We start from the raw sequence: 25,528 nt of genomic DNA, 5'->3' as shown, positions 1-25,528 counted from the left end.
TTAAATTCTAAAACAACTTTGCCGGCTCGCCTCCCCCGTCTTTGCAGAGGTCCATGTGTATCTCTAAAAATAAAATCCATTTAAAAGAAAGCAGAAATGCTGAGCGTGTAATAACTGACAAAAAAAAGGAACAGATGAGACAACACGATTCATGTTAGCTGTCAAGATATCCCGCCCCCGTCGCTCTCTCTCTCTCCCATCTCTCGCGCACCTCCCCTCCCCTTGCTCTCTCTTGTCCTCTCTCTCTCCTCGGCAGTCTGCTGGAGCTCCACGCCAGGATTAGAGGGTTGCCGCCACTGTCTGCTCATAAAGAAAGAAAAAAAATATCCGGAATATAAAACAGCCTTTACTTGAGACATTTTGACAGTTCAACTCGCTCTCAAGTGTCTGGCATCTTATTGCTAAGACCTCACCTGGGGGAGTAGACTGACAGGGACTACCTTCTGGACCTCCATACGGAGAGCCATGTGAGCTGCACCCCACCTCACACTGCCCATCACTCCTAAGATAAAGGGGGCACACCTTTTGGATTCTTCCCCTTCCCCTGGACCGGGTCACTTTCCATACTCACCAAGAGGGATTCTCCAGGCTTGTCGCTCTGCCCCCCTGGAGCCACTCGTCTTGGGGCGCTGGTAGGGCTGTGAGTGCCCCCCTGGTCTGGAGGCCAGCCGGCAGCACTCCAGCACCATGGATTACCTGTTTGGCTTTGTGGTGCTGCTATGCGGGGCGCTACAGCCGGGAAGTGGACTAGAGCCCAAGCACAATGTACCCAGGCTAAAGCTGTCCTACAAGGGTAAGCCCATTCTCGTTTCAGTCTCCTGGGTAATGTGGGACTTTCGCATCACAAGGCTCGTCTAGTCTTTTTCTTGCCCACGGGCGCTCTTTCATTCTTTTCTTTTCATCTATTTTTTACTCACAAGGATTTTATTTTTTTTTTACTCCTCTAATTCTGCGCGGCTATTTAAGTCGCCGGTTGCCTGCAAAAGCATCTCCCATTAACTTCTCTGTTACTTCGCCTCTCTCTTGCTTCGAATTTGCTATTCACGTTACAAATGTCCAGATTGGTTCCATATGCTGAGGTAGAGCTCTTGCCTGAAGTTAAATGTATATATTGGCCCTTGTTCCCCCTGTGCAGCCCTGTTAAGTGCCCTGGACAGAGCCTCCGTTTTAATGGCTTCTGTCCCAAAATCTAACGTCAAATAAGGTAGAAGATGGGAGGGGGGGTCATTTCAGACACTGATCCTTTCTTTAAGCTTTAGCTATGTCCCAAATAGAAGTTTTGAATAAATATGTCTGCAGAAGTTTTTTTTTTTTTTTTTTTAAATGTCGACCAGTGCATTTTCTGGACATACACGGCAAATATGTCATTGCCTCCTTTTGTTTCTTCCAATTTTCATTCCTCCTCACCTCCCACTAAATCCGACTCTTTCTAATAGTAAACTTTTCCTCTTCACTCGGAAAAATGACATTTTCAGCATACTTTTGGGAGGTTCGGAGAAAGGCTCTTGTGGTTCTCGCCCGAAAACATGATCCAAAGTGGCCAACAGAGAGTGTGGTCTCTTTATTTTAGTCTCTCTCGTAAAACCTTCCCTCTTAAAATTTATGATCAATCGCTGTCAATTTGCAAGTGACAACAGGACTTTGTGGTGGAAGCTTTCCCTTGTGTGCTCGACTCGCTTTGGTCTCTGGCATAATTTTGCTCTCGTTGAGAAATATATTTAGAAATCTCGTGAAAGAGGTGAATGTAATGTTTGCCACTCTAATTGATGTTCTATCTTTAACCGTCTTGTTTGCTGTAACTTATGTTTAGCGGCCTGCTATATGACATGTTTCATCCTTCCGACGAAGCCCAGGTTGTAATTTTGGTGTGATATATTTCCCATTATCACAGTTTGTGTCCACTCTGACCCTGCTTTTGGGCACCGAGTCTCAGCCTTTTGGCGTAGGCAAGAGACGAGACGGCGACTTTCATTGAGTCGGAATAATCGCCGGTGGTGCAAAGTGGGCGGTCGCCCAAGTTGAAATCTGTGCGCCTTGATCAGAAGCGAAGGCTGCTGACAGTAGCGGTGATCAGTTGCGGACAGTCGAGATGTACATGAAGCGTTACCTGGGCAACCGAAGCCTGGAAAACCGAAGAATGAAAGGCTTCATGCATGCTCCTCGGAGGACGCGTATAAATCTGCCAGGACTCACCTGATCCGAGTCATACCTCCCGTGGGTGCCATAGTGGAGGCCCAGCCTGCAGGCGTGATGGGGAAAATGTCATCCCTCCCTTGGCCATCTGTGTGGAGAATGCGAGAATGGTTCCCTGACAGCTACTCAAGAGAAATAGTCTGTCATCCCGTATCTGGTATTAAGTGAATGAGTGATAAATTAAAAAGCACAACCTCTTTGTTTTTACATGCAGAGGGACTCAATGACTTGCCTTTTTTTTTTCAGTCTTATAATTTGACACCTGGTTGTGCTCTTATGGATCTGGCAATCGTTGATTGTGTGCCTCGTCGCTCGCGTTGTGTCTGGAGCCCCACAGGTGTCTCAAGGCGATGTTGATGCCTGTCACAGGACTTGAAGGAGGGACGTGGCCAGGATTTGGCAGCAAGACGGTCACAGACGGAAGGGAGGCTGGCCGTGGAGTGAGGTGTCACTCATCTCCTCTCCCAGCATAGTAATTAAGTCAAATAAACGACAAGACGCAATCCTCTCGAGCGGAACGACCACACGGGTGCTGAGTGACGCCCCGGCGAGGTGGACGGAACAAGCGAGGCCTGTGATTTTGGGACTGTCAAATAAACAAGCCGGCACACGAAGAAGCCTCCTCAAACGGAAGAGCCGACCGAGAACAACCTTTCAAGGAGTCGGACTACGTCTCTGATTTAGATCAAGTGGAAAAGACGCAGTGACGAGGGGCCAGTTGGCCGCGCAAAGTGGCCGACAGATAAAATGAGCCCTCACGGGACAGCTGGCGGGGCAAGTGCAGAGTGAATGATTTCCCAGAGGGGGCCAGTTGGGACATTGGACAAAAAAAAATGTCCTGGCTTCTCCGAGTGGAAGATCGCAGGAGTTAATGATTTTTCCCTCCTCGTGGGACAAATACTTTTACTTCTAGTCCACAAGGGAGGTGAAAGGAGAACTCTAAGTAGAGATGGACTTAGGGATAGTAAACATAATCACGGGCTTCCTGCTGTAATTAGTGATGGCTAGGTGAGGATGGAGGGTGGAATGGAAAAGCGGCGGAAAAGATTAACTCCTTCACGTTCAATGCACAAGTCACAACATATGGGAATCTCAATTTGGAAAAATGTGCAGCATGCCGAAAGAGTCTAGTGACAACAAAAGGCGCTGACTTCTCCAACTGGGGGAATCTCACTCCACCCACCTTGTTATAGATACGATTGCTCGATTTACAACCTGTTAGAAAAAGTGGATCATTACTTTGTTGGTGACTTCTCTTTGCGCACGAATGCGTCTACGAACACAATGCTTTACTCCCACGGTTCAATGCACTTATGCATTCCTCAACACAATGCCTGCACAAGCCTTTTAAACTGCAAACAGTCAGCAGGAGGAACACTGCCTCCTATGGGTCGAGTCGTGTAAATATGCGTGATAGAAAAGCAAACAGTGAACCCCTAGTGATCCCAAAGCCTAAAACGCTTTGGGAACCTGATAATTTCTGTCAGCTCGGGGTAATTATGGAGTCCAACCGTGAAGTGAAGAAGGCTGGGAATCTGGATCGGACTTCCAGCGCTTCAAATAGACGCTCGATGTGGAACCGCATTTATTGCAGTCTGGACTCCATAATAAGCCAGTCTCTATGATTGTGTCCTCGTCGGATCCAAAAGAGTCTGGTGTACGTTTTGGGATGCCGGCTAATCAGCGAGCATCTTCTGTCTGTCTCGTCTGTCCACCCTGTCTTGCCGGATGTGTATAATTACAAGGTGTTCGCCAACTTTAGAGACGCTGGCCTCTCTGCGGAGCTCCTCCTACGCACAAACCACAACGCCGCCGACTTAAAGTACAAATCTTTAAGAATGTTTTGCATTCTATCTGCTTGATATGCTTAACTCTCATCAAGGGTGCCCCATTTTTACACATTCCTACGACAGCAAACCCATGTTTTGCCGTGGCTTTGTTGTAAAAAAAAAAATTCCAAACACGCTTGTGTGTTAAACCCAAATATATAACAGTCCCACTCTGATTCACTCGTGTGCAGACGCCCTACGTGCCGCACATTCTGCAAGAATCTACTCGCTATGACTAAGAGAAGCAATGTAGAACCCGGTGGGAAGCGCATTATGTGGAAATGTGGAATGTGTTTTATTTTCGTCCACAGGGAATGACTTGCATTCATTCACTCATGGTACCAAATAGTTTTTTGGGGAGGATGAACGTGGATGACAAAACCAGGTTTCTGATCATCCAAAAATTGTGTCAGTTAATATTAACAGTTTTTATGTAGTGGGTTTACTAACAATGATTTTATTCATTTAGTCTGAAAAGAAACATTTTATGGCCGTAAAACCAAATTTTATTGCAATAAAACTGGTAACCGCAATAAAAAAAAGTATATATAAATAAAATAAAATAAATAAAAACAAGTTGATTTTTTTGGGTGCCATTTTTTCTTATTAGATTTATTTTACTACGTGACTCTGAGCATAGCATTTTCTACTAAATACAATTGCCCCATTTGTCCATTAGCAGGAAGTCGCATTGTGTGGTGTTGCGTATAATCCGGTTGTACTATTGTTGAGTTCCGTCACAAACAATCCTGTTTGTCTAGACTGTTTCAATGCGGATTTACGTCAACAATCAGGATTTTTGTTGGCCGCCGCAATATCCCGCAGAATGAATGTCGGGGAAACGGTCCACCTCGCCGCTGTCTTTGCATCTGCCGTGAGGGTCTCGAGTTACAGCTGAGGTGCGGATTTGCTGAAACGCGGGTATGAATGGGTTCTCCCACCTGCTAATGCTCATCAGTCACAGAGGAGAGGAAAGCGCACCGCTCGATCCTTGTAGAATCAAGTTACAAATTAGTGGAGTGACGGACTGATGGACAACACGTGGACATGTTTGATGGGACGAAGGAGTCAGGCTGCTTTTTTTCTTAGATGGCACAGGCAAAATTTGCCAAACTTACTTATGATTTGGAGCTCAGTTGGACAAACTCCCCTGTAGAATTAAATGTGCCTCCAACTGCTTCAAACTTAAATGGCTGACTTCCTGTTGAATGTCAGGCATGGGTCCTTGAGACTTTTTGGTGTGTCCCATCATGAGAGATGGGTCCACCAAATTTTGTGTCATTGGGTCAAACGTGTCACGTTTTTTCCACAACTTTTTTAACAAGTCCTACACTTTGATCAGAAAAGCTGCTTTAAATCAAAATGGCCGACTTCCTGTTGAATTCCAGGTATGGGTCCTTGAGACTTTTTCGTGCGTCCTGTTATCAAACATGGGTCAACCAAATTTTCGCTCTGAATCTGGTGTCAGACTTTCAAGTTTTTTAGGAAAGTATCGCAGTCAGAAAGGCCACTTCAAACCAAAACCGCTGACTTCCTGGACTATTTTGGGCATGGGTCCTTGAGACGTTTTTATGCGTCGTGTCATGATTGATGGCTCCTCCAAATGCCGTGTTGCTCAGTGAAAGTGTTGTGAATGGTGTTTTTGGCAAAACTGGTGTCGACAGCTGATTTCTAACTTTCTAGATTTCCTTGTGTTCCCAGTCTGAATTAATTAGCGCGTATTGCTGTTTTCTCTCAAGTTGCGCCGACCGCCATTGTGCTCGTCATCCACACTTTGCCCTCTCGCTTTCTGCAGCCTCGCCTCATTAGTCTGGAATAAAATGTCAGCGGCGACACGAAGCAGACACACGTGACCGCAGCGTCGGCGTTTGATTCATCTGCAGAGCCGGCCGGCCGGCATTTGCATACAAACCCCATCTGTGTGTGTTTGTGTGTTAAATGAGAACCAGAGAGCGTGGATGTCGCATGAACATTTAGCGGCGTGCACGTGTGGGCTCGCTGCGGTGGGCGCCACCGGGCCTCCAGCCTGCCTGTGGTCGGCGCGCTCGCTGTGGTCCCGCCGCGCAGTGACAGGAGGAGACGCACTAATCAAATGCTTCCATATTCAACCACTATTTCGAACGTGTGTGTGCTTTCGTACGCGCCTGCATTTTTCAGACGCTCTTGTGTTGAGTCATCTTGAGTTTGATATTTGGCACAATGCTTGCTGCGCTGTGTCCCTTCTATTTTGGCCTTTCCATTGATGATTAGGAACCCCTCTTAACTTCTGAAAGAAAAATCAAGCAAACCTCCACAATAATCTTAGAATTGCGACCGTGACGTGACCAAACTCAGAAAACAGGTGATTGGTCTCGAGGCACCTGTGATGTCATTGTCAGTCGACAGCAAGTAGCAGAATGCCCGAGGATTTTCCAGCTTAATTCATATTCCAAAAATGCAATATTAGTCAGAGTAAATTTTTTAGGCTCGTGGGGCAGCATAAAAGATACTAAAGATTTGATTTTTAAATTTTAAAGATTTTAAAGATTTGCTTTTTACATGACTTCCCCTTTAAATAATAAGGCAATGGGGGCAATAATTAATACAAATATTACAGTGAAGATGTAAAATTTGAGGAAAATCTAAATAAAATAATTATACAAAAATATTGACGATTGAAAACAAACAAAAAAGTCTACTAAGATTAAAAGTATGTTATTAATGTTATTAATTTGTCCAAAAATGTTCTCTTGTCCCAGTAAGTTTAGTAAACTATTACTTCTCTACTTAGCTTTTAAATGTCTTCAGTTTTTCTATTCTTTAAAGTGTTCTAAATTAGTCTTTTTTTTCATGCATTTTACTATTAAATGTTTTGTAACTGCGTAAGACATTTTGCGCTATATCAATAAACTTGCATTGCCTATTGATACATTTTAAAAGACTAAATACTGTGGAAAAAACAAAACTGCTTTCAAGGAGGAAATATGTTAAGTATTAAAAGTAAAATACAAATATTTATAGAATAAAAAGAAGCTTTAAAATTTGTCTACAAAAAATAATACTGTGGGAAAAGGTGAATATATATTTACCATGCCTGGACATTGACTTTGTATTTATTAAAATGATCATAAACAAAAGATAAACAATTTCTTTGGAGGGGACGTGAAAAAAAAATGACCCACTAAGTGTAATTGTTTTTCATCATGCGTGTGCAACTCTGGTCCGAATGTGACGCATAGGGCCGAATGTTTCAATTTATGCTCCTTTTGTTCCGTTCTTCACTCATCCAGCCCCTTGAGCGCCGATGAGAGAGTTGGGACATTTGACACACACTTGAGCCAATGCTTTCGGAAAGTCTAACTTTCCTAAAATATGAGAACCATTTAAAACGTGGCAGCAGAAACAAGAGTAGTGTGCAAACTGTCATCTATGTACCTGGCACCTGGTTGTGTTGTTTCCTGCGTCGCCACGGCAACAGGCCCACACCTGCTACTGTGCTCTCGCCTGGAAGGCACGAAGAAGAAAAGCCAGAGAGGGAGGAGAACTTTGTGTGGATATCCTTGAGCTTAGGATAATATTTGAACACATTGTGGAGCGCCGCACACATTTTCCATGCCTCTTTTTTTCTTGCCATTTTTCCCGCACCTGTGTTTTGAGGCCGAAACCTCGTCGAACACACACTGAGAAGAAAAGGAAAGGGCGGAGTTCTGAATTGGAGGTTGGAAAACGCCAAACAAAACGTGCAAGAACGACACATCTTTGCTTTTACAAAAATCAAATCATGCTTGAAGGTCGCCAACTCCCTTTTTTTCCCCCATCCTGATCAACACACTCCCTTCAAATGATTTATTCATACAGCTCAAAATGTGACGAATATCCCGCATGAGGCCCTTTAAGGGATCTAAAGCAGTTTTGTTAACCAAACAATATAATAATAAAACACCAAGAGGGTTCCAGTAGCTTCTAAAACCTGGTAAATCCATATGTGCATTTTATAATAATAATGTGACAGTAACTTAAAAATGACTTGAGATTTAAAAGATTAATTTCAGCATTCCAAAAATATCATGCATTGATGTAATTTCTTTAGTGTAAAATATTAAAAACTATATGTGAAAAACTAGATGAAAAATCTTAATTTACAATAAAATTGAGAAAAGCACGAAAATTATTGCAATAAAGCCCCTTATTTCAATTAAAAATGACAACAACAAAAATACACCAATAATGCTGTTATGGTAACAGTTGAGTGTAAAGGATTAATATTACAAAAGTTGTAATTTCAAGTCTAAAAAAAAGGTTAGAACGCACATAATGCTGTAATAGTAGCCAAAAATATTATAAATATCATATAACGTGCATTGTGTGCAATATGAACTAATTGTTATTAATCGTCTGTTCATCACACACACTCACACAGCTGAATTCTTCCAACGTTTCCAAAGGGGAAAAAAAAGAAATCCTGCCCATGGGCTTGTCTTTCATTACTGCGCGGCGTGTGGGCGTCGACGCCTGTTTGCCAAATGATCACTTCTCCACACACAATGTCAATTCATTGTTTCCTCTTCAGTCAAGTGTGTGTTTTGAGAATACAACAATAAAACAACAACACTGTGGTTCACACTCAATGTCAACCGTGTGTGTGTTTTGCTCCCGCTGGTTTTTCTTTTTTTTTGCACACTCCACTACGTACGTCAGATGGAAAAATACGTGACACACGTGAGTGTGTGACTGTAACAATCTGCCCACTATGCGCTCGCCGCTCCCAAAATTTGTGCCGAGTAAGCAGGAAACGTCAAGTAGATTAGACTGTGACCAAGTGTGTGTGGCAATAGTTTTGTAAATTTGCACAAGGGCATGAGTCTTATGTTGCCAAATTTTAGTGGCTCGTGTGGCTTCCAAGCGAGCGTGTCCGTGTTTAGGTTATAGGTCGCCGTATTTCCTCCGCTAGCTTACACACACAAACATGCACGAGATCCCAGCCATGATAAAGATGCTGTTAGTGTTTTTGTGTTTGTGTGTTGTCATCCGCAGTGCCTTCAACTGTTTTGACTCTCCAGGCACAATGGAAACACAATCACAATTGGTAGAGAGATTATGTCACACAATGACATCAGCGATAGCATCGGTAGCTAACAGGACAGAAGGGAATCTTTTCTGATACAAAATCAATACGGTAATGTAAATTCATGTTAACAGATTATTTTGCTTTAGAATAAAGCATTGTTATAATAAGTAAATTGAATGGTCATTGATTGGATTTTGTACTGCTCCTTCTGGTATATACATCTTGGCCACCAGGGGGCAGTTTACTACATAGATACGTACGGTCACGGCTTAGTAAGATGTTGTAATAATATGAGTAGTTTTTTGCAGAGGATAAATAATATATGCCTGTGAGCATTCTTTTATATGTGTACAAATGTTTATGGCGTAACGAGATATCGATATGGTGACTATTTGGTCGCTTTGCATTGCGTGTTAGCATTAAGCTAGTGGACTTTCCGAAAATGCTCACTGTGTGTTTTGCTTTATTTCATCTTTAGTTTAATGGTAAGCTGAGCCCGAAGCCTCTTTGTTTTAAGAAGAATTGATCAATGTCCGTCAAATGATTATTTTCCTTTCAAGTCGTTTATTTTTTTTTTTAAATCACTTTTTTTTTTTAATATGTGCCAGTCCCACTTCCTGCCGCATCTTTCCCATCGTGAAATTTAAGACGACCTCCTCGGGTTCTGTTGACTGGAAATGGCATTTCCTTACACTTCCTCTCTCCGACTCATTTCCTGTGTGTGTGTGTGCGCGTGTGTGTCTGTGTGTGTCTGTGTAAAATGTGTGTGTACATCAATGACCACAGCGTCCTTCAGATGAGTGTCTGTGCGCATGGAATGTCCATTGTGGCAGAAAAAGCCACAAACACACACTCAAGCCATCTGCGGTGCAGTACAAACCCTCACATAACACCCATTCGTGTGTACCCCCCCCCAAGAGCACCTTTCCGGGGTTACACCTCCTCCATCGTCCTCCACGGTCCTCTTCGTGGACGCAGATGTCCGAGTAGGCGCAGATGGCTCCTATAGCGGCCCGTCAATCACGTGACCATTCGCTGGACAAAAATGTCTGTGGAAATACATGCGGTGTTCTTCCATACGTGACGCTGATGATGATGGATGATGTTAAGCCACAGAATTTAAAAAAAAAAAAAAAAACGCACGCTATTTGCGTTAGTTCACTGAGCTCAAGTTTTTAATCTTTATATCGCAGAGTGACACGATAAACCAGAATTTGTTACCATTCAGGCAGGATTCAAAAAGTAAAAGTAAAAATTTGTTATTTATTTATTCCTTTACGTTTGTATTTATTTGTTTATTTACTTACTTACTGACTTAGTTTTTATGTAGGTTTTATTTAGTTATTTAGTTGAGTTATTTGGTTATTTATTTTGTTTTCACTGTCCTGTGAAAAACACATCCCCCAATTTCTAAAAATGTTTTTTTAAATAAGAAAAGGGTCTCATCTTTAACTTCGATATTTTATGATCTCAAAGATAGGGTCCCGACCGATATTGATTTTTTTAAGTCAATGCCAATTCTGATATTTGGCAAGAGAAAAACACTGATTCCCAATAAATTGGCTCACTTAAAAAAAAATAAAAAATCTCTTATTGTCGTATTTGTTCATTAAATACATAATTCGTATACAGATTCATAAAGTTATACGCAAGTACGTTTGTGTTAGCAGTAGTCGGATGTGTGTCATATTTGATTAAATATACATATATATTTAAGTATTCTATATATATATATATATATATATATATATATATATATATATATATATATATATATATATATATATATATATATATATATATATATATATATATATATATAATATATATATATCGTGAATGAATCGCAGCAGGCTTTAAGATATCGGCAAATATTGTATCGTAGTTCTTTGTATCGATATCGTATCGTGACAAAACCCCCGATTTACACCCCTAATATATACATATATATATATATATATATATATATATATATATATATATATATATATATATATATATATATATATATATATATATATATATATATACAAAACCCGTAATTTACATATATATATATTAGGGGTGTAAATCGGGGGTTTTGTCACGATACGATATCATATCGATACAAAGAACTACGATACGATATCTTAAAGCCTGCTGCGATTCATTTACGATATATCGCGATATATATATATAAATATTTAAATATAAGTATTATCATCCCATATGTCAATATTGAAATAAGTGTAGTATATTAAGTAGTGCTTATTGAAGGTGGTTGACTTTAATCTACACAAATTAGCTATTAGGAAGATTAATAAAAACTGATGCATTATTTCCTACTGCATTCATTTATTATGTCTGAAGGTTTCTTTTGTTCATCAAATCCTCTCCACGCTCGGCCAGCCTCGTCTTTTAAATGTTAATTGAATGCAATGTAATAATGTAGTGTCACACGGAGCATTCAGTCACGCTCTGCTTTGTCTTCATTTACATAATACTGCGTTAAACACACACATCCACAAACAGAATGATTGCATATGAATTATTCAACCAATCACACAGATGAACACACTGGACCCTGATTGGGACGTGCTGGGATGTTCACGCCGGATGTGGCATGCCATACCTGTGTGTGTGGGTGTGTGTTACGTGTGTCTGTGTGTGTGTGTGTGTTACGTGTGTCTGTGTGTGTGATAAAACATGACACACAACAAGACCATCCCTGATTGAAGGCTAATTTTGAAAACATCAACATTAGCCATTAGCCACTTTTGGGCGAAAAAGTGCATTTTTTTGGGGGGGGTTATATTTGATGTGATTTTCTTAAATCTAAATTGTCTTCCTCATTCCTCCTTGTTTCCAGAGATGTTAGAGTCCAACAACCTGGTGAGCTTCGCGGGGCTGGCCAACAGCTCCGGCTACGACACCTTCCTGCTAGATGAAGAGCGAGGCAGGCTACTGGTCGGTGCCGAGGACCACATTTTCTCCTTTGACCTCGTCAACATCAACAGAGACTTCAAACAGGTAACTGACATGGCGAGGTGCCTCAACTGTGTATTTAAAACAACAAGATAATTTGCCTTAAAGTCTGCTAGCTTAATGCTAACACAGTATAGAAACTGCCATAGACATGGTAATGAATAGCTTCTAGAATATTGGGTGGCATTTATTGTAAAAGACTTTAAGCGTGATTTTGCGTGGCTGGAACGGATTATAGCGTTTCCATTCATTTTAGATAGGAAAGTTGATTTGAACTTGAAAATCTCTTAAGTTACCGTATTTTCCGGACTATAAGGCGCACCTAAAAACCTAAAAAATTTCTCAAAAGCCGACAGTGCGCCTTATAGTCCGGTGCGCCTTATATATGGACCAAGTTCCCTAAATTTAAACTGGCCCGAAGCATTGTGTCATGAAATCAATCATAAGTGGCCCGCTAAAGACGATGAATCATAAATCAAAAAGACTATGCATCATTAATTTGTGATTATAAAGTAATTTGTTGCGTCTGAAGTTGAAATAAAAAAGCTGAAATGGAGAATGATTTGAGTTGGATTAAAAATCTGACATGATGCATTAATGGTGCGCCTTATAGTCCGGTGCGCCTTATATAAGGACAAAGTTTTAAAATGGGCCATTCATTGAAGGTGCGCCTTATAGTCCGGTGCGCCTTATAGTCCGGAAAATACGGTAGTCTTTTTATCTGATTTGAGCCACTTTTTTTCTTTTAGCCTGCAGGCTACACGCTGATAAAGAGAGGAATGAAAAGAATCTACTCATCTGTGCGTCATTACAATTTAAAAGCTGGTCCAGAAATTAGCGATGCAGGTTTCCCTTTTCACCCGATGGGCCGGGAAAAAATGTCTTCTGTGTGATATGTGAATTCATGGCCATGTGACTTTACTTTAGCATCTAGTATAAATGAAAAATGGCATTCATATTTGATATAGCATTATATGTCTTTCAGCATACATCACATTAACGCACGTAGCTTTACTATGCTAATACGCTAAGCCATGTGCAAACAATTGTTCGTTTCGCGAAGTTGATAAAGAGTCAGCTAACATCTCACTCACGGCCTGTTTATAATCTACGTGTTTATAATTCATGTGCACACATATGGATTTGCCAAGAGGACAATTTGAATCCATTATTCATACTTTTGTGTATCGTCTCTTCCAAGGAGCTCGCTCTCTCGTCTGTTCTCACGTCAAAACGACAGTAAAGTGCGTCCATATGTTAGAGTTGTTATAGAAACTTTAATAAGAACCACACACATTGTAAAAGATTTCCGAGGTCAGACAGAAAGAAACTAGCTCAGTTTGAACTCCCCCTCAAAAATTTCTTGAATTATACAAATGTGACTCACGGCGTTCCTGTTTCATGAAACATTCACGCGTTCCCTTTCTCCCTCCTTGCGTCCCTTGTCTTTCTCCCATTTTTTTCTCCCTGGTGATTTTGGGCATTTTGTCATTTGCTCAGATCGCATGGCCCGCCACCCCCTCCAAGCGGGACGAGTGCAAGTGGGCGGGGAAAGACCTCGGGGTAAGTCGTCTTATTGCATTGTTTGCCGACCGCAATAATACGGCTGCTTTGTGTTTTGCCCTCTCATTCACGCGCCTTGATTTGGACTTTGAAGTTTACTCGTGGGACACATTTTCACACATAACCAAATGACAAATCAAATGAGGCCTTTTCAAAAATGCTCACTGTGGATCATGGTGTTTCTCATTAGTCCCAAATAATCGGGGCATCTTTCTTACATTTAATCATGTTTGTGTACAGTGCCTAATGAAGAGTCCAGTGGAGCATATATTGTGGGAAAATTTAAAAATATAATGATGATTAAAAAGAAAATAATTAAATAGTGCCCAGCCACTGTATGGTTTCGACAAAAAAAAATGTTTACAAAAATATAGTTTTTTTTGTTTTTTTTAATTAAAAGAAATGATCACTGGGAAGGACCCAGTGAGTGTATTTATGTATTTCTCCAAAAATGTTGTAAATGATGAAATGGCCAGTGAGTGTTTTATTTTTGTGGGGAAAAAAACTAAATAAACATTCCAAACCATAATACAAACAATAAAGCCACCAATTAGTCTGTTTTCAGAAAAATATTTCTTGTTTTGTTTAATGAAATAATAATATAAAGTTATAAAAAGTTTGTATTTATTATATTTATTTTGTTTCATTTAACAAGACAAGAAGCCATAATAATTCAGTGTCGAGTCAGTGTGCTGAAATGGCGGAGACTTTTATTTATTTATTATGCCGTTAGCCAGTTAGCATCATTGCCAAAGTCCTATTTTTGGAAAATGTTTGGGGGAAAAACTATAAACTCAACAAACTTTGATAGATCACTGTGTCCAGTATGGCTGAAAATCATCCCCATTTTCTTTAGCAAGCTCATTGCTATTTTTTTATTGCTATTGTGACAGCAACAACTTAGATTACTGATATATTTTCATTTTATGTGTATGCATTGCCAAACCTGTTTGTCAAAGCATGTATACTTGTGTCTTTTTTGCCCGCCTTTGATCTGAAAATAATATCTCCTTTGTGTTTCGTGAACGCGCATATAATTTATACAAGTGTCACGAGTGATGTGGTATGGCTAAAGCTAGCACGCCCAAACAGATGTTGTTTGTCAGTATTGAAAAGACACAGACATGGCACGCACACACTCCCACAGAGGTTGTTTATTGCTTTTGTTTTTAGTCTTTTTTTGTCTTTTTTTTTCAAGTGGGAGATGTGTTATTCCATTCGCAAGTTTAACCGACACATTTACCAGCGCCGGCTTTGTTTGCGTCGTGTGTTTGGATAGCTCGCGAGCTTAATTTCACGCCTGGATCACACGTCATCCGCCGTTACATCGGGCTTCAAAGCTCACCTCAGCGGCCCCTGCGCCGTCGTCTGTTAGCAAAGCGATGAGGCGTTTGCGTGCCGCCGCTAAATGTTTACCCTTGAGAGTCGGCCAGCGGGAGCAGATGGAGCGGAACGCACCAGCCGTCCGTTGGGACAATACTCCCAATGTTCACACTTTTCCAAAAACAATCCACCACCGGCGCAAATTTACAGCAGCCCACGGTTCGCACGGAACAGCTGGGGGAAAATCGAGTCGGCTCATCCCAATATACACAATGTGATTCCCTTTTAATGGGACGTTTTTTTATATACGGTAGGCTGGAGAGTTATTCCAGAAGGATTTGAAATTACCAATCAAAATTATGGAAACTTTCATCATTGCATGACTTTAAAATTGTGCTCAGATCACATTTTAAGCAACGGTCTGGCCTAGTTGAACGGAAAATAACTTTTCCGCAAATTAAGGGCAACAGGTCCCGCCTTTTTAAAAAAAAAAAATCCACTATAGTTTTATTCATATATTTTAACTCACATTTTATCTAAATTCTATTCCAACTAAGTTCCAGATCCGTTTGTACATCTGCCTCAAAAGACTTTTCTCCAAATTGACTCGTTGATGGTGTTCAATGATGACAAGACTGCCTCCCACGTTGCTAATGAGTCCAACCCGAAGACAGCCCATGTCAGATTTTAAGAGGGGTCGACTTCAAGCGCACCGGGGAAGGATTGACGTTTAAACGACGGCGTGAGAATCATGTCGTGTGCAGTAGGAAACACAGAGGGGGATATCATTAAGGGGCAGTGTATAGACTATGCACGGATGAGGTCAGCCACAATATTTCAAGTAAGATCTCAACAGTGGCCCTCTGGGTGCACTGGCCAAACGTTTAGCGCACTAGTCGATAGTAAAAATGTCAAAAAGTCTTATCTTTCCGTGGAAGATTCTTTTTTTGTTTGTTTCATTCCCACATATAGATTTTGACCCGTGGCTAGCACATATTTAGCTTCAAAGCTAAGTGGCACCAGAGTGGGGAAAGCTCGGTTATTTATTTCCAATGCTACTACATTGTCCATCAAAAGGTTTCCAGGAAAATGTTTATATTTTTTTTTTTATGAGAATAATTGTTGACCTACAAAGTTTATACAACTGTTAGTAATTTATGGGTAGCACCCAGTTACCTAAGAGTAACAACCTATCTTAGGTAACTGGGTGCTACCCATAAATTACTAACAGTTGTTTAAACTTTGTAGGTCAACAATTATGTATATAATAATCATGAGCTAGAATACAATTAGTTTAAAAAAAAAAAAAACAAGTGGGCAACTCTAGCCTTTTTCTTTTCTTTACTAACGAATATTTTGTACGTCTAGAAGTGTTTTCCAAGCATTGTGATGAACTATTGTCACATATTCTTTCCTGATTCCGAGCAACGGGAACGAGGCAAAGATTTATGACAGTTAGCAACTCGTGGCTAGCACCCTGTGTAGCTCAAAGATGATTAAAAAGGAAATGATAATTATAATGCTGTCCATTGGTAAAACATCCAGTCTAAAACTTGCAGTTTACAAGAATTGGTGTCACCGACAAAGATAAACGGCCGCTGTAGGCACAATGCTAGCACCCTGTTAGCGTCATAGCTAAAGGAAAGTGAATAGAGTGGAATAGAATAGAATAGAATAGAATAGAATAGAATAGAATGCCCTTTATTGTCATTTTACAACTTAGTTGTACAACGAAATTTGGAAAACATGCAAAGCTAGCGTAGTTCTGTCCAACGCTAACACAAAATGATTGCGGTTCAAATGTTCTGTCTCCACATGTAGCCCCCGAAGGTTTCCTTTCGTAGTTTAAACAAACGGGCGTGTGGTCAGATTCTGTTACCGTTTAGGGAGACTGTTGCTAGCATTCATGCAAAGCTAAGGCGGCTCTCTGTCTATATTTAAATTACAGATGTTGTCTTTTCGTAAACGAGGGCAAATAAGTATATCCTGAATGTCTTCAACATATGTGGCCATTAATAACTTTGCTCAAACCTGCTGATTAGCATGGCCCTAAACGGCCTCGCGCCGTTGGGAATGTCTCTAAGTGCCAAGTCAAATACCCCCAACATGTGGAACATTCCCGTTCTGTAGTGGATTTGCCTGATTTCTCTCACAGGTGGGATTTGCTTAAAAGGCAGCGGAAATTTCAGGGCTATTATTTATTTTTTTCTCCTGGAAAATCTCCCACCTGAGAGTAGTCCTGGTCTCTACTGTTCTATATTAGACTCCATTTTCTAACATCACGCTTGTCTCAATTAGACTCCATACCGTTTTCATAGCCGAAGATATTTTACGACTAAAAAGTTTCACATGCAAATGTTCCCTGTCGTGTCTTTTCCAGAAAGAGTGCTTGAACTTCATCCGCGTTCTGCAACCCTACAACCAGACCCACTTATTTGTCTGCGGCACCGGAGCCTTCCATCCCATCTGCTCTTACTTGGAAATGGGCAAGAAAGCCGAGGTAATGCATTAGAATTCAAAAGATATTGTACAGACAGCAAGTATAGTCGACAACCACTTCCTGATATTTCGTCAATCGAACCTCAGACTGCTAATGTGTCGTAATTCAGGATTTATCGACTCTTCCTTTTGACAGGACAACATCTTCCGGCTGGCCTCGCATTTCGAGAACGGTCGCGGCAAAAGTCCTTACGACCCCAAGATGCTCTCTGCGTCGCTCCTGATCGGTGAGTCGGGTTTTCGGGCCGCGACGATCGCAAACAACTTCATTCCCTAATGACCGCTCGTTTCCCTCGCCAGACGGGCAGCTCTACTCTGGCACGTCGGCCGACTTCATGGGACGGGACTTTGCCATTTTCCGGACGCTGGGGGATCACCATCCTGTCAGGACTGAGCAGCACGACTCCAGGTGGCTCAATGGTAAGCAAACGGGAAACCAAAGCCGGCATCAGAAGGATTATTGAGCGTTATCTCTCAGCATCACATCGGATGCAAGTTTTCCTCGAGTCGCGCCAGCCTGCCCCCCTCCCCCCTCCCATCTTTTTTACTTTCCCACACTGCTAATCCACTCTCAGCTGTTTTCCTGTTGTGGAGTCAAATTCCACTTTTTCTTCTTCACTGCCTTCAACAATTATACACTCCAGAAGCCTCGGCAGCGCTGATGACATATTGTCCTGACATTAATCCCCCCATCCATCTTTCACCTTATAATGGTGGGGATTACGAAACTAGGGGATATTCTTCTTGGCATTTATCATCGAGGGGTTCATGTGTCACAAGTGGGAAAGTATTTGTCTAACTACAGGTGCTGAAAATACGGATAATATAACAAAGATGCTCTGTCCAAATAATGTAAAAAAAAATTGTGGGTTGTTTTGTGCTTTCCAGTTTGTAATGCCACGCAGCGAACTACGCGACCTCCATTTGTAATTTATGAAAGTGTCGATTTAATGACACGTACTCACTACAGGGGCTTGATTCATCGCAGAGGTCTCGCACCTGCCTTCAGCAGAGGCTTATAAATCCACGTCCTACTTGAGGCGTCTTTTTCACAGCCCTGAAAGACGTAACACGCCCCTCCGCTTACGAGCGGAAGTCTCTGGTCTTTGATTTCCTCCCACTCTTAAAATCGAAGGTACAGGGCTCAATCATAACCATGTGTCTTTGAGTGAATGCGGTTTGGATGTGCGGTTTAGCCGGGATTTGGCGCGCCGGGTATCACGGGGGATCACTTTCAGAGGTGTAAAACTACGTCCCCTTGAACAAATGTGGCTTTGTTTAGACTCCTTTAATGGCAGCTTTGTTCACTTTTTCCACCTTTAGACCCGAAATTCGTCGGCATTCACTTGGTCCCGGAAAGCGACAACCCTGAGGACGACAAGATCTTTTTGTTCTTCAAAGAGAACGCCATGGATGGAGAACACACGGGTAAAGCCACCATTGCTCGGATAGGACAACTGTGTAAGGTAAGTTTTTCTCGTGGGTCCTTCCGAGACCAACACGTTCATGTTTTTGAGGGAACATCTACCAAATCTTTGTCTGCAGAACGACATGGGAGGTCACCGCAGTCTGGTCAACAAATGGACCACCTTCCTCAAGGCTCGGCTTATGTGCGCCGTACCGGGCATCAACGGCATCGACACGCACTTTGATGAACTGCGTGAGTTTCTGCGACTTTCACGTGCTCTGAAAAGCTCTCAAGAATAACGTTTCCACCATGTGCCTTTTTTCAGAGGACGTTTTCCTAATGACCTCCAAGGACCCCAAGAATCCGCTCATCTATGCCGTTTTCACCACATCCAGGTATGCGACCCAGACCTGCTCTTCCACAACAAGCCTTTGGCAAAAATTAAAACTCCAGATGGCGCTTCTCCTCTCACAGCCAGGAGATCACCTGAATCCGATTAAAACCTAAAATACAAATACCCCATCTGGTCGTACTTATCGGATATAACTCTTATCGCATGTAACTCATTTGCATATGTCGGAAACATCAGTCCAAACACCATCAATCACCGCTAATGATACAAAACGTCTCAGTGGAACCACGGCGGCAGCCACAGTTGGATGGCTTTTATCAGTTTTATAGCTTGTACTCAAGGTGAGAGGTCAAGACACACACACACACACGCAGAAGCGCACATTAAATTCAATTAAGGGGCATCGGGGAGTACAAGAGACTTAATTGGTTTTCTAAGCGGCCGGTTTTCCCGAGATGAATAGAGCACAGCTTCTTTTAATATGGCTGCTTAATGTGGCGCCGCCATTGACAGATCTATGTTTGATTAAGTGTGCGTTCAGAATGGAAATGTGTGAAGTAGAATATCCGCACAAACAGATGTTCCTCTTGAGGAAAGGCGCCCGCCGCGTCTTTTGCGTTAATTGAATTTCTGTTGAATTACCACCTCGGAAGCGTTCGTCCATTCATCTTCCGCGCTTTGCCGACTCGGCGTGTGCTCGCCTAATTAGTCAGACGCGGCTTGGAAACAAAAGAATGATGCTGGAAGGTTTGCGTTCCCGTCATTTGCCATCAAATTTGATGGATGAACGTGGCGCGATTGTGCCGCGTTCAACAGGAATAACCCACATTTGGAAATTTCCGATTCCAGCGAGCGATGCCTCTTGGATAACCTGAGACGGATCGTAAATTCGCATTGAGGGCTTCCACTTTCTTTTTTCTTTTCTTTTTTATAAGATTGATTGATCTCACGGGTTTCTGAAGCAAGTGGAAGCCACCGACGTGACTTCCAGGGATGCTCTGGAAAGCAAAGTTCCAGGCCAAAATTCCTGTTGGGGGAAAAAAAAAAAACCTGGAAGCAATCAAGAAATATTCCGACCCGTTGCTGCTGCTGCTTGCTGTCTCGTTTTGTCTCCTGTACTCATTTGTGATTTTCTCCCTCCGCAGCAACATCTTCAAAGGCTCGGCAGTGTGCATGTACAACATGGCCGACATCCGGAGGGTGTTCCTGGGCCCCTACGCCCACAGGGACGGACCTACATACCAGTGGGTACCCTTCCAAGGCAGGGTTCCCTACCCCCGACCTGGAACTGTGAGTGTCAGGTCCAACATTTTGTACATTTTGAAAAGACCAGAGTTTCCATGGGTCAAGTATTCAAAGTCATTAAATAGAAAATTAATGCATCAGTATAAAACTTAAAGTATACAAGAACACAATTTAGCAATAATTATTATGATGTAAATGAAAAAATGTGGAGACTGGGGACTAGTTGTAATTTCCAATGAACAAAATGGGCAGGAATCCACGATTTACTTCATTTTTCAGTTTCACGTTCCAATTAATTTGCTCTTAATTTGAAAAGAGAAACATACTGTTCTTGTTACAACATAAAACGCTAATGCCACCCAGTGGCAGAAAAATAACCAACACAATTCAGGCTCATTGTTTTATACTCTTAACACACTCTTTTTCCCCAAAAAATAAATAAGTAAAATAATATTTTTCCAAAATCTCTTGATACTCAACATCCTTCTGTGTCTGGCCCTCAGTGTCCAAGCAAAACTTTTGGCGGTTTCGACTCCACCAAAGACCTCCCGGACGACGTGATCACGTTCGCCCGGGGCCACCCGGCCATGTACAACCCGGTGCACCCCATCGGCGGGCGCCCCATCATGGTGCGCACCGACGTAGACTACCAGTTCTCGCAGCTGGTGGTGGACCGCGTGGAAGCCGAGGACGGCCAGTACGACGTCATGTTCATCGGCACGGGTACGGCTAACCTCTTAGCTACTGTATGCGCACTCACAAAGCGGATGGGGATTTTTAGATTTGAATTATTTTCTTGCAGATATGGGCACTGTGCTCAAGGTGGTTACCATCCCCAGGGAAAGTTGGCATGACCTGGAGGAGGTCGTGTTGGAGGAAATGACCGTCTTCAGGGTATGATTTGTAAATAATTGTTATTGTTATGGAGCTGGGTCAATTGAATGTCAATGTGTGTTGTTTTATTTTAGGAGCCAACCACTATCACTGCAATGGAGCTGTCAACCAAGCAGGTAAATTACACAAAGTCAGATTGAAATGCTGTTTCCAGGTCGAAATTCTTCAGAACTTCTCATGTTCACGTTTTTGATTTGGGCTTGTTTGACAGAATTGCCCCGAAGGAATCTGTTCATTGGCAGAGCTAGAGGGGGGTACCATGGGGGCACTAGTCCCCCTTTATATGTATATGGTTACATTCCCAGATACCAGGCTGGATAATTGATTTTTGAGTATTTTCCAATTTTTCAGTTTTCAAGGGACCTCAAATGAATCTTTGAGTGTTTTCTATTAAAAAAAGGGCTTTTTTAAAAAAAGAAGAAACTTTCTCAGACTCATACACTAAATTGAACATTTTGATAGGAAGCAGCCAAACTTCTACTGTAATTCAACCAGATGAGCCCCAATCTTGAGTTTTTCTTGATATCTTAACATTGTTGATGGATGTAGCATATACTTGATGGAAAAAAATACTTATGTATAATATAAAAATACTTAGATTATAATCTATATATATTTGTTATCTCATGCACTATTTTGCCTCCTGCATCCCACAGCAACAGTTGTTTTTGGGCTCATCCCTGGGGGTGTCACAGATGTCCCTGCACCGCTGCGAGGTTTACGGCAAAGCCTGTGCCGAGTGCTGCCTGGCCCGAGACCCATACTGCGCCTGGGACGGCACTGAGTGCTCTAGATACTTCCCTACCGCCAAGAGGTATCGGACCACCTCCGCGCAACAGAAAAAAACACAAAGTAGGGCCAGAACATCTCAGTCCTTGTAATTAGGTGTCGGGACATTGCGCAGGAGCATCCTGACATTCTTCTACGCTGCAAATATGAGAAGCAGATGGGGCCGAGGCAGTTTTAGGGGTACCACCCCTGTAGCCCCCTCAAACGTAATGCTCGACATGGACCTTTTGGGCTCTGAAGTCCAGTAATGATCCCAGTGGGGTCGTACCCGATTTTCTGAGCAGCTTTTGCTTTATTTCCCTCACCTTTGGCTCACCTCTTCTTTCATTTTTTTTTTTTTTACGAGAGGAACTGGAAAAGTGCGGTAAAATCTTGACGATATTTCTCGCTATTGTCGTTAAAAAAAGAATAAAGGAGGACTTTCATGGAAATGGCTCATCGAAGGCCACTGAAGGTTTACAGTGATTAAATTCAATCCCCATTTCACTAAAGTAGTTTAGCAGCAAAGGAGAAGGAAATAATGTTCTCATTGAACGCTTGAATTTGGAAACATTGTCCCCTAGAGGCCGAATGGTGAAAGTACAGGATTAAATTGATTGTTCTGTCCTCACAGGCGAACAAGACGACAGGACATCAGGAATGGAGACCCACTTTCCCAATGCTCAGATCTTCAGCATCACGGTTTGTGGAAAATGAATAAATAAATAAATAAATAAAACGTTAGGTGTATGTTCCCTGTCTAACGTCGACACCTCTTCAGATGACGTCGACGGCTTGGGTGGCGGCGTAGGTGGCGTGGAGGACCGCACCGTCTACGGCGTGGAGAACAGCAGCATGTTCCTGGAGTGCAGCCCCAAGTCTCAGCGGGCGCTCATCTACTGGCAGCTGCAGACGCCCGGTGGCGAACGCAAGCATGAGGTGCGCTAATTAAAGGGTTTGAGTTCACCCAACCTTTTTTAAATTTTTGACGCTATATGTTATCGCATTGTCCCTGTGGTGTCTTGTTAGATCAAGATGGACGACCGGGTTCTTCGCACGGACCAGGGCCTGCTCATCCGCAGTCTGTCCCAGTCGGACACGGGCGTGTACCACTGCCAGGCGGTGGAGCACGGCTTCATCCAACCACTGCTGCGTCTTAGCCTGCAGGTCATCCCCGCCCACAGGCTGGGTGACATCCTCCCGGGGCTCCCCGGAGCCGGGGCGCCGCCCCCCGACAAGCAACGCGTGTGGTACCGGGATTTTCTGTCCCTGCTGGATCACCCAGACCTCAACACCGTGGAGGAGTTCTGCGATCGTGTTTGGAAGAAAGAGCGGAAGCCCAAGAAGGCGAAGGCGCCCAATGGCAACCCGCCGCTGCGGCCCAAAGCTTTGGCTCCAAACACGCAAAAGCTGCAAGCCGCTCCCCCGCAGGGCAAAGCTTGGCTCCAGTCCGGAGCCGACAACCAGAAAAGTCAAGCCGGCTTGGGCATGTTGAGTGTCCAGGCGCCCAAGAACCAACCCAAGACGCAGAGCGGTCCGAAGGGGCAGGCGGCGGCCCGGGCGGGGACACAGCACGCCGCCAAGTGGCGACGCATGCAGGACAACAAGAAGGGACGTAATAGAAGAACCCACGAGCTGCAAAGACCCCCAAGGAGCGTTTGAAGGAGGGCGAGGTTAACACCAAAAAATAAGCACAAAGATGAGCACATACACACACATATGCACACACGCACGCATAAGCACACATTCTGTAGATTTTATCTTCATTTCAGTTTTCAGTGACCTCTACATACACATCACGACATGCACACGAGCTGTGAATATTAGCAGCGGGAAAGCTACATGTAAAAACGTGCGAGGACGTAGCCGGTCGCCATGGATACGGCCCGGCGGACACTTGCGCCTCCTTGTATGTACATAAGCTAGTCCACACTTAAACGCGGTTTAAGACGGGAAGATGGCGGACTATTTCGGAATGAAAAAGAAGCAGCACATTCTCCGCGGGACTCGAGCATGTGATCCCCCCCCCCCCAACACCGAATGGAACAAACTCGTTTGCTGACAAGAAGCAAAAAAAAAGGAATCTTCCATGTCGCATCACATACAGTGGGAAGCATCGTGCATGTTGTTGTCCATCCATGTGTTCAATAAGCTACTTATTTTACAGGCTTTTTTTTTTTACATCCTGAAACAATTTGTTTTTATATAAGCCACACAACATGACTGCAGCGGTCTCATTGTCCCCTCTGTGTAACTTATTACATCCGCAACACACACTTGTTTAATGTACATATATATACGACAAGCTTCTCTCTGTGTGTATATACAGTACAGGAAACACCATGTGATCTTTATTTATTGCTCGTTTTGTGAAAGGGTTGCATTTATTTTTTTATATTATGCTGTTTTGGGGTGGGGCTTGTCAGTATATTGGGGGTGGTTAAATAATACCTTTGGACCAACTGGATGGAATTAGTTTCATTTTCAGGATAGAAATACAGAATATATAGATAAATATAAATAAGGCCTAGCGACGAAAAGCACAATTTAATTTTCTTTTCAGGACTTTTTAGGTTTCTTACACATCCATACACATTGTTTAATTAGATGTAAGATATTCCCCTGAAGAAAACCAGTTCTAGCTGTGAATCTCTGTAAGAAATAGCGCAGACAAATATCCAGTTAGCCCGAGGAGAAGACATGTTATATTGCATGTGAATGCTGCCTACAGTTTTTTTTTTTTTTTACTGTCTCAAGTGTTTTGTGTAGGACTTCCCTTCAAATGCCAACAAGAGTAATGTTATTAACAACATAATGAGCTGCCCCCCCCCCCTGAAAATCAAGGACGTTTAGTCTAACCCTAATTCAGTTTTCAACTGGAACACTGAACGTGACTGCAGCTGCTGTAACACAATTCTTTATGGCATGCATTCGGTTGTCTGAATAAACATCTCTGTTACAAACGAAGTGTCTGTTTTTTTCTCTTATACCAAACATGAATGATGGAAGCCAGGTTAGTGTTAGTATTGTTTAAACCGTGGTTGGAATTCTCTCTTTAACACAAGAGTCTAATGCGATGTCGCCCTCTTGCGGCTACATGAGACAATTGCAGTACGGTGCCTGCAACTGTCCAAAACTCCAAATTATCAGGCTCCTGCAGAACGTGAGGATAAACTGATCATTTGAATCAGATGTGTTTAACGAGGGAAACTTGGAAAACATGTAGGAATGAGGACCCCGAGGACTGGAGTTTGAGACCCCTGAGATAGAATAGATGGATGGATGGATGGATGGATGGATGGATGGATGGATGGATGGATGGATGGATGGTGGCAGATTTTCCAGCGCAGAAGAAGAAAATAGTCCAGATTCCAGAATGTTATTCACAATTCCCTCCAGACTCTAGAGGAAATTGTGAAAAACATCCATCCATCCATCCATTT

At 42.6% G+C, this 25,528-nt stretch overlaps 1 protein-coding gene across 1 annotated transcript; it reads left to right on the top strand.

Moving 5' to 3' along the window:
* Positions 1-227: 227 nt before the first annotated feature.
* sema3aa (sema domain, immunoglobulin domain (Ig), short basic domain, secreted, (semaphorin) 3Aa) lies at positions 228-25,048 on the top strand. Its single transcript, XM_061268543.1, has 17 exons — positions 228-793; positions 11,918-12,078; positions 13,534-13,596; positions 17,300-17,419; positions 17,555-17,645; positions 17,719-17,838; positions 18,742-18,884; positions 18,964-19,078; positions 19,152-19,221; positions 20,324-20,468; positions 20,927-21,146; positions 21,226-21,317; positions 21,392-21,433; positions 21,974-22,131; positions 22,720-22,787; positions 22,867-23,024; positions 23,115-25,048. Exons 1-17 carry the CDS (start codon positions 688-690, stop codon positions 23,745-23,747), a joined length of 2,505 nt encoding a protein of 834 aa, XP_061124527.1. The 5' UTR covers positions 228-687; the 3' UTR covers positions 23,748-25,048.
* The last annotated feature ends 480 nt before the right edge of the window (positions 25,049-25,528 follow it).

Source organism: Syngnathus typhle, linkage group LG21, assembly GCF_033458585.1.
Source record: "Syngnathus typhle isolate RoL2023-S1 ecotype Sweden linkage group LG21, RoL_Styp_1.0, whole genome shotgun sequence".
In the NCBI taxonomy this organism is placed as follows: domain Eukaryota; kingdom Metazoa; phylum Chordata; class Actinopteri; order Syngnathiformes; family Syngnathidae; genus Syngnathus; species Syngnathus typhle.
The sequence above is the reverse complement of the archived record's forward strand: the minus strand, read 5'-3'. Positions and strand labels throughout refer to the sequence as shown.